Below are 12,591 nucleotides of genomic sequence, written 5' to 3'. Positions count from 1 at the left end.
CTCATTCCCGCTCTCAGCTTGGTCCTTTTTCTTCTTCTTTTCTCCGATCCACTTCTGGCCTCAGTGTGAAGCCCTCTTTTGAGAAAGAGAAAGGGGGAGAGGAGAGGAGAGGAGAGGAGAGGAGAGGAGAGGAGAGTGCAGCGGAGGTGTACGAGGGGTTCAATGACCATTAGCAGCTGTTTGAACATCCATTTGCTGAGAACCTTAAATCCGGCGCTTTCATTGCGCCCGCCAGCCTCTCTGGAGAATTTGCCAGTGAGAAATCGAGTAGATATTTTAAGACGGGGACGTTTCATTGTGCGGATCAGACCCCCGAGCACAGGGGGGCGTACGTCACGCTGGTACGCACGGCGACGCCCCGGGGGCCTCGACGCCACGGCGCAGAAAGACCCTCAAAGATGGCTGTGGATCGGGAAGAGGCCGACGTGTGCGAGGCCGTGAACGCTGCCGTCTCTCCACGCGTCTAACATTTCTATCCATCAGCTGACGGACATCCGGATGAAGTCCATCGGTGTGCGTCAGGGCGTCGTTAGGAATATTTGGGGTTGGGGGGGGGGGGCTTCAGAAACTGTCTCAAGTGAACGAGCGAATTCGAAATACAAGAAATAACCATCGACTTCTCTCTATTCTTTGCCTTTATATATATTATTATTGTATTTTCTTCCATTGAGCGGTATATTTGACACTGAAGTAGTTCATCTTCATCTGAGTGATCGAGTCCAAATGAGCATAAATCGTGTCTCTTGTCGTGTTCTCACGAAAACTACAGAGCAACATCACTTTCTGATTGAACCCATCTATGAACTTGCAGAAACAATAGATATGTAACAATGGATATCCGGGGTGTCAACAAAATGTACATACCCTGGCATGCCCCCCCCCCCCCCCCCCCAATTCTTTGAGTCCTACAAACGCCCCAGGTATGTGACATTAAAGAGTGGAAGATATCTTTGTCTAATTGCTGGTTTTTTCGTCACCAATCCAAGAATATGTTTCTGAAAGACTCAAATAGAAGTTTTTGATTCAAAGTTTTTGACTTTATTTTCATACAAATGTAAAATTAAAAAGACACTACGTCAGTGTTGTTAGGATCTGAGTGTTTCCTGTTTTATGTTGAAGTCCCTGTCTCGTTTCCTGTTTCCCTGCTCTTCCCTCCCTGTGCTTGTCTGTTTCTTTCCTGATTGTTTCCACCTGTGTTTCCACCTGTGTCTCGTTCCCCTGTGTATTTAATCTGATCTTTCTGTTTGTCCGGTGTCGGGTTGTTTTCATTCCTGTGTGGTGTTTGTCTGTGTTCCTGTCCTGGAAATAAACCTTGTCTTTTGAGAAACTCCTGCTGCGTTTGGGTCCTCCACACCACTCACCTTAACAAGTGTATCATTAATTTGAACCCTCCTGTTGTGTTGAGGGTCAAATTGACCCCATTTCGAAGTTTAAGAATCGCAAAAAAACATATTTTTAAAGTACTTTTTCTGTATCAAACTTCCTCTGCTTGGATAAATTAGTGTAATCAACTAAGGGGGGAAAAGCCCCCTGCAGGTTTACATTACGGGTCCACGTCCTCTATTTGTCTACATCACCCCATGAACAGAAAGAAAGTTTAAAAATGCACAAAGAATATTCAGAAAAATATACATGCTACGGTAGAATAACGTAATTTACATCTGGGTTTTTCCAATGTATCAAAAGAATTGTTTAAACATGTATTTTTCATTAAATCGAGTGAGTCATCCTAATTGAAGGGGTGGGTCCAAAATAGATGTATTAGTATTTTTTGACACCTTTTGGATGATGAAGAAACAAGCATAAACCTCCATCTTTACCCCCCCCCCCCTATAGGCGACTCCCTGCTGAAGCACAATGGCATGAAGTTCACCACCAAAGACCGGGACAACGACCACTCGGAGAACAACTGCGCCGCCTTCTACCACGGCGCCTGGTGGTACCGCAACTGCCACACCGCCAACCTCAACGGGCAGTACCTGCGCGGCCAGCACACCTCCTACGCCGACGGCATCGAGTGGTCCTCCTGGACCGGCTGGCAGTACTCGCTCAAGTTCTCCGAGATGAAGATGCGGCCGACCCGCAACCAGGAGAACAAATGACGACGACGACAACAAAATGACCGAAAAAAATAAAGATACATTTTTTTTTTCATTACAAAAACCACAATTTCTGACGAGCTATAGATATATACAGGCGGAGTTACATGTATTGATATTGTTTATCCCCTCAAACATACCTCTTTGAGTTTCTAATTGCCTTCTCTGCGTCTCCCTCCCTCCATCACTCATCTCCCGGTGTCACCACCGACATGTAAAATAAGCATCGTGCATATTCCTCGTTATGATCCGGCGTAGCAGAGATTTGAGGCCGAGCCAGCTTCACGCGGTCGGTCCGAGCATCGCCTGCCGGGCCGAGCCGACCCCGACATGCAACTCTGACCTCCCATCTGTGGCTCCCCCCCCGGTGGTCCGGCCTCACCGCCCATCGCCGTACAATCTGTGCCCGGAGAGACGTTCGCTCCCAATGTAGTAGAAACGAACACCGCCGCCACGTAGAAGACAGAAATTAGTCGAAAGGAAAAGGGATGAGAGGAGAGGGGGGAGGGGGGGGGGCAGAGTGAATCAAAGGAGAGCGAGGAAGTGGATGAAGACGAGGTGCAAGAAAAGGATGAAAAAGAAGAAGGAGACAAAGGAAAGAGAGAAGGAATAAAGAGGATCTGGTTGGTCTGACGTGGGCCATTAGGAAGCATATTGGGCACTTTGTCTGATGTGGCTGCCAGCTGAGGGCCGGCCAACGGAGCCTCCACAGATGGTAACCCAGCACTGTGTGTGTGTGTGTGTGTGTGTGTGTGTGTGTGTGTGTGTGTGTGTGTGTGTGTGTGTCTTCAATAAGAGAGAGAGAGAGACAGACAAGACTTCTCTAACATTATCAGTTTCAGTCCAGCGGCCCCCGGCGGACCACAGAGTTTAGCCCAGACAGATTGAACGTGATGCGTTCAGGTGCAGTCGTAATCGGGAAAACAACGTTCGTGTTACGGGAATTCGGGGAAGATACTGACGACAATTTGACGGAGACCAACGGGATCACAGAATCAAAAACATTGTCATGTTTTCACCCCGTTGTTTTCGTTGGACCTGTCGAGGGAACCCCCCCCCCCATCCCCCAACCCACTCCTCCTCCTCATCCTCACCTCTTTGCTTCGTCCTCCTTTGTTTCTCCACTCCAGGTGATTCTTCTGGGTTTTATTCGTGTGACTCTTGTCGTGGGGGGGAACAGTGTCGTAAAATAAGATGTGACGCTCTCAGCCGCTGTTTTTGTTTTCCTTCTGAATTCTACAACGTGTTATGGACAAAAGCAAAAATTGCCGGAGAGAAAAAAAGAAATAAAAAAGAAAGAACAACAGAAAAAGTAAAGAAAGAAATAAAACAAATGTGTATGAGGAAAAAAACACTGAGGCAATATGTGAGCAGAAAATAGTGCGTTCCTGATTTCCCCGTCTTTTAATTAGATTTTCTTTTCTCATAGAGTTTATTTGATGTACTAAAAAGCTTAAAAAAAAGAAATATCTGTAGATTTTATTGTACAGTGTGTCTTTTAGAGCATGTGAAGCTGTTTTCTTACTACGCTGAAACACAAAGAACACTCAAGCACATGGACTCAAATCCCTCGGGTGGAAGAAATAAAACACAAATACATTTTAAAAAGCAACAAGTATTTCTTCTAGAAGGACGACGGGCCGCGCGTGAAGAGGAGGGAACGTCCCTGAGAGGTCGCGCGGCACGAGGACCACGTCCTCGCGGCCTCGCCCGGACACGTGGGACCTTCACCTGCCGCCCGGCACCTGGACACTCTTCTTTTTTTTCTTTTTTTGGGGGGAAACGAGTGCCGAGCACAAAATGTGGCACGGAATAAATAAATCCCCCCGACACCGGAACAGCTGCGAGTCTGTCTGCCATCACCGGCGCGAGAGGAAGGATCCCCCCCCCCCCCTCGTTGAGCGTGTGTGTGTGTGTGTCTTCAACATCAAAAAAGCACAGATGTGTGTTGCAAATACTCACAGGCGTGTGATTATGGCACAATGGATTGAGGATTTGACAATATGGATGGACACTCAAGGAGAAGGAGGTGTGTGTGTGTGTGTATACACGTATATGCACACTTGGGTTGGCAGAAGGCCGAGTGTCTTTCTCTGTGGAGTTTTGGAGTAACGTGACGCTTCTGTAAAAAAAAAAAAAACTCCCCCCCCCCGCTATTTGTGTTGATACCAGAGAGATTTACATAATTATAAAAATGAACTATTACTTATTGTGATCGTGAACCCATGAGGGTGCACCCCCCCCCCCCCCGCCACCTTCTCCGAGAACCCCTCCTCCCCCCGAAGAACCCCCTCGACACGACGATGTTGCGCACTGTATATGTCGTTATTTAAATGTAAAAAAGAGTATTATTTGCCAAGGCGCCTCGTCAATGTTTATGTTGTAGTCTCTCTCTCTCTCTCTCTCTCTCTCTCTCTCTCATTATCTTTCTAAGAGATGATAAAAGAGTGAACCCAGAGGCTCTGATCACTCCCAGTTACGCCGCTCATTACAGTGCATCATCGATCCCCCCGCCCCCCCCCCCCCCACCCCCAAAAAACTTATGTTCCTCTTACTCCTCTTCCTCCTGTTCCTTCTTTAATTGCCTTTCACCTCTGCTGCCGATTCCCCCTCCTCACTCCATCCCTCCTCTCTCCTCCCCGGCTCCCCGGCCTCTTTATTGCTCTGCTTATTTATTTTGTTGGTTTGTGTGCGCCACTCTCCTCTCCTCGGGCTCTCGGGTCCTCCCTCCTTCCCTCCTTCCTTCCTTCGGTCCCGGCTCAGAACTAACTCTTTCGTTTCTTTTCTCTTTTTTTGTGTGATGTATACTATAGATTGTTTTGCTGAATCTTGATACCGTGTTTCAATGTTCTTGTCGACATTTAATAAACATTCACATTTTATAAATGGGGACCGTCCTGAAGTGTGTGAGGCTCAGTGCACGTGACAATAGAGCATAAACACATATATATTATATAATAATCCCACTAATACAACTTTTTTTTAAAGTAATAGCCCATTTTCCCATCATCAACCTATGAGGAGCAGCTATCATATGATAATAAGATGCCACTGTGCCATTAATGAAAATTAATGAGCTTTTAATAAAATTTCCCCATAATCATGTTTTATCTTAATTTCCACAGATAAGACTCCGTCGTTTCTTTTTTTTATAGCAATAAAAACATTTTATAGTTATATTTGTGGAGGAAAAAAAAGTCTCATGCATATTCAAGGGGACGCAATTAAAAACGTGATGATTGGCAGGAGTGACGGCGTAATGAATGTCAAGGGAGCAAAGTGTATTTTTGAAAGCTGCTTTTGTTTTTCATTATTTGTTTATTGATCAATGCAAATAAGCTGAAAATTAATATGTACTAGTTCCACGATGATCCCTCAGCCGACTCATTGGAGCCACTAGGGTTTTTTTGGGGGGGGAGGTTTTAGTTTATATTTTCGCGGGTTAATGACTGCGCCTCGCCACCAGGGGGCCGATAACGTGACGGCTCACAATCCAGGGATGAGTCGACACAGGTGTGTCTGGACCGCTGCCGATCTAACGACTCGAGGACTAAACCCAGCTGAAGGATGCAAATACAACAGGGTGGATTCTGAATGTTGCTCAAGTTCTGCCGCGGCAAAATAAACTGCAGCAGGACGCCAGAAGACCAACTGGGGGTCACAAAGAGAGAGAAAAGGCTGCTGCCGGGCAGAAATACGCCTGTCCAATCATTTCCTTTGGGCAGAAGGAAATGATTGGACGGGCGTAATAAATATTGTGCTCTCACGTCACAACATAACATTTAACGACTATATTTATTCATCCATCAGTTAGTTCTGTACCTTATGAAACAGATATTCAGCCTCCAAGTCTCACTTCATGGTTTTATTTCTTCTCCTTCACGGTTTCTGATGCTCGAGTAGATCGGTCGTTACTTTCTAGATGGTTTTCATACACGTTACGCAACGTGGTCGGAGGTGATTCATCATATTTCATATTACATCACATCATTTAGCGGACGCTTTTATCCAAAGAGACTTACAATAAGTGAATTTAACCACGAGGACAGAAAAACAAGAATCCAGAAAGTGACGTTTCTTCAAGGAAGCCAAACTACAAAAATACCATAAGTAAGTCCCCCTGAGGTTAATAACACTTAATAATAATAGTAATATAACTCTGAATGACCGGTCCATGTGTTTGTAGAGTATTCTGAAACTGGGCACTTCGCAGATGATGGAAAACAGGCTTCCGGACGCGCGTGAATTAAGTTATCAACATTTAATGGCAGGAAGTGTAAAACAAACATTCAAGGCGCTCCTCCTCGGCTCCCGGCTCCTCCGGGCCCTCAGCCTTGCGGCCTCGGGGATACCTGTAGAGGAGACCCGATTTCTCTAAACCCCGGAGTTTCATACTCAATGTCCCTGGCCCCGGTCAAAACGTAACTTCCGGTCCAGTCCCTAAACAAGTATTTTCACAATAAGAGTCCCGTCTTGTTATTGTCCGCATTAAAGTCACTTTCACAATAAAAGTCCCTGTTCTTGTAAGTCACTTCACGGAATTCAACCGGCCTCGTCAATCTATAATACTAACATACAGTCACTCTCATGCAACATACATTAATTCTTGCCATTTACATTTGCATAGAGTAAACATTACCCCTATGCTTCATAATACATTAATAACAATATCAATATTCTCCCTAATATTTTCTATTATAATATCTTTCTATATGTATTAATTTAAAACATAAGACCTCTGCAGATGTTATCACAATAAACTATTACAACTTAACATGTTCAATTATGTTTATTTTGTATATACCAAAATCACAAATTACAAACTCCCCTCAGAGGGCTTTACAATCCGTACACACACGACATCCCTGACCTTTGACCTTTCACATCGGATCAGGAAAAACTCCCAAGAAAGAAGAAACAAAAATTTCACAGGGTAAAAGAGTCGACAAACAATTGAGTCTCCAAACAATAGTATGCATGTGTGTATTTTACCCTTTTGTTAACACCTTATTAACACATCTTTCCTTTTTCCATCTTCTCCCAGTCCAGCTCGATCTGGGCCATTTCAATGCATCCCTATGAATGTCAGTGTATTGTTAAATATATGGGTGCCTATAATTTTAAGGATGGACGATTTGACCACGGAGATGCGGCTGATGCCTCGACTGCAGTGTGATACGCTAACTAACGAAAATGCAAAAAAAGAATTATGATTTCAGAGAATTTTTAGGTTTTTTTGTGCAGAATTTGCCAAAAAAAAGCCACAACGCAACGATTCAAAACGTTAAAAAAACACTGTGTATATTTTGGTGTGAGGTGTCACAAACTCCTCCAATGGTTCTTCAAATGTTTTCATCCATCTGGTCCAGTAAAGTTCTGCAGAGTCCAGAGGGCTCAAAAGTATTCATGCCATTCGTTTGTTTATTTGTTTATTTGCTGATCGCTAGCTGACGCTTTAGCGAATCGCTAATCTTCTAGGGTCAAGGGTCCACAAAAAATACACCATAAAAATACAAACAAATATATCGTGATCCACACAGTTAAATAGTACAACAAAGTAAAAAAAAAAAAAATAGTGCAGTCAGATGCTCAGTCAGTTAAAGGAGGGATAAGATATATGTTATGTTGTTGTGACTTAAGTCATATTACAAATAAAGAATAAGAAAAAAAAGAAAGATAACTAAAATAGAATACGTCAAGTGGTGAATGTTCTTAGGTGCGCCTTTAATTGTTTTTTGAATGATAAATTGTTACTCATGTGAGTTAAACGAGGAGGCAGTAGGTTCCATTTGTTTGTCTTCGGGAGTTTAAGGCTAACGATGCTAAGCTAATCCACTGCTCACACACACACACGTGTACGACCCGGTCCTCCTCAAAGCAAGGTTGTGAAAAAAACCCTGCCCCCCCCCCCCCCCAAAAAAAATGTCAGACTTTATTTCTGCAATGGGGGAGAACTAAAAGAGATAAAGGGCCCAAACCAACGGAACGGAGAGAACACAAAGAGGAGGTGTAGGCCTGCGTCTTCTTGGTGGTCGGGTATGACGGCTCGCTGCTCGCTCTCAGAGGATCGTCTGCTCCTCCTCATCGGTCACACGGCTCTGGGTTTGTTCTTTTTATTGTATTAGTTCAGGCCGAGCGCAAATGTCACGCCTCGCTAATCTATCAGCTCATCGCCTCACACACACACACACACACACACACACACACACTGACCTCAGTCTATTCAGGTGCACTGTGCTTGTTGCTGTATAAACTGCTGCAGGGTTAAGCCCCGCCTCCCCGAGCCTCTATCAGATACAGTCTATCCGGTGGCTCGATAACACTGTGCCGCTATCGCCCTGAGAGGGGGGGGGGGGCGATGTCCTCAGCGTGCATGCTGGGAAAGAAGAGGGTACCGTCTGGTGAATGTACTGAAGATGGAGCCGACTGAGGCGCGTCGTCGAGGTCAAGGAGCACTTAGATTTAATCACTTTGATTTAATCACTTTGATTTAATCACGACCGAAATGGATGATCCTGCAGAGTAAAAGAAAAGGTAAAAAATAAACACCGCCTCACAATCCTTCATGTGTAAACTAAGTAGCGCCACCGGGTCATCACAACCTTGTGTCATGTGTCAACAACAACAACAACAACAACAACGTGGCAACTTGTGAGCAGCCGTGTTCGTTATTGCTCCAGAACTGGCCGATGATGTCACGTGATTGGTTGAAGCTCCTGATTAGAACTGGCCGAAGATGTCACGTGATTGGCTGAAGCTCGCACGTATAGGAACTGGCCGATGGTGTCACGTGATTGGCTGAAGCTCACCTATCAGAACTGGACAATAATGTCACCTGATTGGTTGTTTTTCAAGTCGTGTTTTTTCAGCAAATGATTCTCCAATTTCTTAATGACTCTGAGTCATACACACACACACACACACACACATACACACACAAGAGGATGTGAATAGGTTATTTATGAATAATAAACTCCATGTACTCAGTGTGTGGCTCCTTTCCGGCTGATTCCTTATTGTTTTGCTAAAATTACCATTTCAGTAATTATAATCAGAATGCGATCGCAGTTGGTGAACTTGTGTTCTTTTATTATTAAGTGTTGCGCAATTCAGATTTTTTCTGCAGACCACAATGTCGTGTAGATGGACCAGACGTCCTTATCTTCTCGGCGTGTGATCATTAACCGCGCCGCCATCCCCCAACGAGTAAAGACCACTCCACGTCCTCTCTAGTGCCATTTAAAGACCTTCCAAAAGAAAGCGCTCGCATTTAGTTTTTCACAAATGAAGAATTAATAAGCCGTGGAGCACTACCGCCTTTAGAGTGGGAGCTCGGTGTGTGTGTGTGTGTGTGTGTGTGTGTGTGTGTGTGTGTGTGTGTGTGCGTGTGTGTATGTGTGTGTGTGTGTGTGTTCTGATTTCCCTGTTTTGCTCAGCAATCTAAATCACGTTTTTTTTCCGGGGCGGTTCTTTAATGTAACTTTGAGGTGACGTTAATTAAATTGGGGGATTTAATCATGATGAAATTGATCCCGTCCAACCTGCATCGTAGTGGCAGCCATATTCAAGTAGACATGAAGGCTGCTCTCACCTTTAACCTGTTTGCCTCAAGGTCAACCAATGAATCATACACACTCTCGTGTTCGCCTTAGGATTAAATTGACCCCATTCAATGTTTAATGTCGGTGTTCTTTCAACAAACAAACATAAAGTGCCTCACACTTAAACTTGGAAAACAATATTAATTCTAATAATTTTCTGGAGGTTTTAATTGCTGGTCAAAAATTGAACCCAAAGGGTAAAATATGTGAGTAAATATAAAGGTAACAGGAGGGTGAAACATTGAATCGGGTCAAAATGACCCGAAGGCAACAGGAGGGTTAAAGCAACATACACGTTGCAAATATCTTGCGTTACCAACTGTACGAGTACATTTATGCCACTTTCTTTTTATTATTGTGTTTTATGCAACTGCCCCATCATCCTGAACACCAGGGGCGTCATTGGGCCTGTTTTAGGGGGCTTCATTGTTCAAATTACAATACAATAGCCTGTCATACTTAACGATATAATCCCCGGGCACTAGGACCTGGGGGAGGCTGCTGCGCTGGCTTTCTCACTCTGCCAAGTGATGTCTCTGCATCACAGCCAGAGTCGGTTGTTTTGGAGCCTGAGAGTCGTCGTCATGGCCGCCGTCGCTCTCGGCCTCTTCACGCGGCGTCCGTGTTCCTCCGGTCGGCTCAGAAGAGCTTTCGGGTGCTCGGGTTTGTGAGCTTCTCGAGTTTTTTGGCGAGACTTTTATATACATATATATATTTTAAAAGCTTGTTCCTGCTTCTCAACCCTCAGCGGGGCGTCGTATCACACGGCGATGTCAGGTTGAACTCGCCCACGCCGGTTCTGCTGCCCGGCGTGTCGTAGTGGACTTCCTTTGATGTGTCAGGACACTAATTGGAATAACAATCCAAAGAGCGGATGAGGAAACACTGAGGCAATACTTCTTCCTCTGTAAATCTCTTGAAAGCATGAACCCTGGAGGTTCCTCCTCCTCCTGGCTGCCTTTCACCTCCAAAAGCATTTTATAAAAGTACTCTTGTTTGTTGCGAGGGGGATTGAGGCTTCAGAAAGAAACAGGCAGGTCACCCCGACCCCGACATCCAACCAACCCTTTAGAACTAATCCAGAGTCAACTATATATATATATATATATATGTATATATATATATATATAAATATATATATATATGTAGATATGTATACATATATAGATATATGTATACATATATATATATACGTTTATATATATATACATATATATGTATATATATATATTCATACATATATATGTATATATATACATATATATATGTATATATACATAAATGTACATATAGATGTATAGATATACATACATATGTATATATACATATATAAATATATATATATATATATATATATATAGATATATAGATATATCTATATATATTTAAACGTACATATATATACATACTACATATATATGTATATATACATATATATACATATATATGTATATATATGTATATGTATACATATATATATATATATATACATATATATATTTATATATACATACATTCATGTGCGTGCAGTAATTCTGATGCAGCTCCTCTCCTCTGGCCCAGTATATTTGTGAGTGTTTGACATGCAGTGTGTTCTCCGTCTCCTCCGTCTCCTCCCCAGGAGTCCCCGTCTCCTCCCCGTGGCCTGTTCTTCTACGTCGGGCTAATGGACGCCGCTGGCAGCTCCACGGTCCCAATGGGGCCTTGTGGGAGATGTGAAACTCAATATTTCTCCCTGACAGACACCAGCAGAGGTAAACTGGTACCTGCTTATTACTGATGACACCTCATACATATGAAGCGGCGGCTCATAACCAGGCGGACCCCACGAGAGCCTTCAATGTAACGGTGGCAGCGGCGGTGAAGGAGACGGGTGGTTTTTGGCAGACGGGGGAGATATAAAAATGACAAAAATTATTCTTGTTAACGCTTTGGGGGATACAAGGGAGAGGTGGCGACGGAGCGCCGGGCGCCATGCGTCTCTGTCAGAGCGGTGCCAGCGCCGGGTGGAGGAGGCCATGTTTTAATGTGTGTGTGAGCGTCGTGGCGAGCGGGGCTCGGCGTTAACTCGTGACTCGAGCCCGGGGCGAGTCGACTCCGTGTTCGGTCAAATGCCTCGTGATAAAATAATATATGTGATATTTATTAGGGTTGTTAATCCAGCATAAATATCCAAATATCTCCACATCTGCTACATGAACAGATAGAAATGGTTCCACATCCTGGATGTCGACTTTTCCTTCAGGGCCATGAAGGCAACGTGATCTCCTTTGACTACTTTTGGTTTAAAAAATCAACTGTACCATCATATGTACTTTTATATGTATTATATATATATGTGTGTGTGTGTGTGTATATTTATATATATATATATATACTGTACATATATGTTTGTGTGTGTATATCAAAATGTATGTGTGAATACAGTATATATACATATATATATGTATATATATATATGTATACATATATATACATATATATATGTATACATATATATGTATGCATTTGTGTGTATATATGTATATAAATGTGTGTGTGTATATCTGTGTATAAATATATATATAAATATATATATTTATATATATATATATGTGTATAAATGTATATATATGTATATCTACATTAATGTATGTGTATATATACATGTATACACATATATATAAATATATATGTTAATATATATTTAACTATAAATATATATTGTCTTTTTTATTTATATATATATATATATGTATATCAGTGTCTGTCTGAGCACTTTCCAACTCTGACAGAATCTCTCTCCGGTTGTCCAAACTTCAACAAGCCGCTGGAGGATTAGAGGAGCTCAGTGAAATATAATGTGGTAATCCAAAACCTGCAGCTCCCACCGTCAGAAATCTAGAAGTGTT

At 43.1% G+C, this 12,591-nt stretch overlaps 1 protein-coding gene across 3 annotated transcripts in view; it reads left to right on the top strand.

Annotated features, from left to right (window-relative positions):
• The window catches only part of fibcd1b (fibrinogen C domain containing 1b), a 105,916-nt gene extending 101,562 nt beyond the window's left edge, over positions 1-4,354 (top strand). For all 3 annotated transcript variants that reach the window (XM_056432606.1, XM_056432607.1, XM_056432604.1), the window contains one exon: positions 1,837-4,354. In XM_056432606.1, coding sequence (XP_056288581.1) covers positions 1,837-2,102 — 266 coding nt within the window. In that variant the 3' untranslated portion in view covers positions 2,103-4,354. The remainder of the gene's footprint in view (positions 1-1,836) is intronic.
• Positions 4,355-12,591: the final 8,237 nt, after the last annotated feature.

The sequence above is a fragment of the Pseudoliparis swirei genome, chromosome 15, assembly GCF_029220125.1.
Source record: "Pseudoliparis swirei isolate HS2019 ecotype Mariana Trench chromosome 15, NWPU_hadal_v1, whole genome shotgun sequence".
NCBI classification, from domain to species: Eukaryota; Metazoa; Chordata; class Actinopteri; order Perciformes; family Liparidae; genus Pseudoliparis; species Pseudoliparis swirei.
Note: the sequence above shows the minus strand (reverse complement) of the source record. Positions and strands in the feature narration are given on the sequence as shown.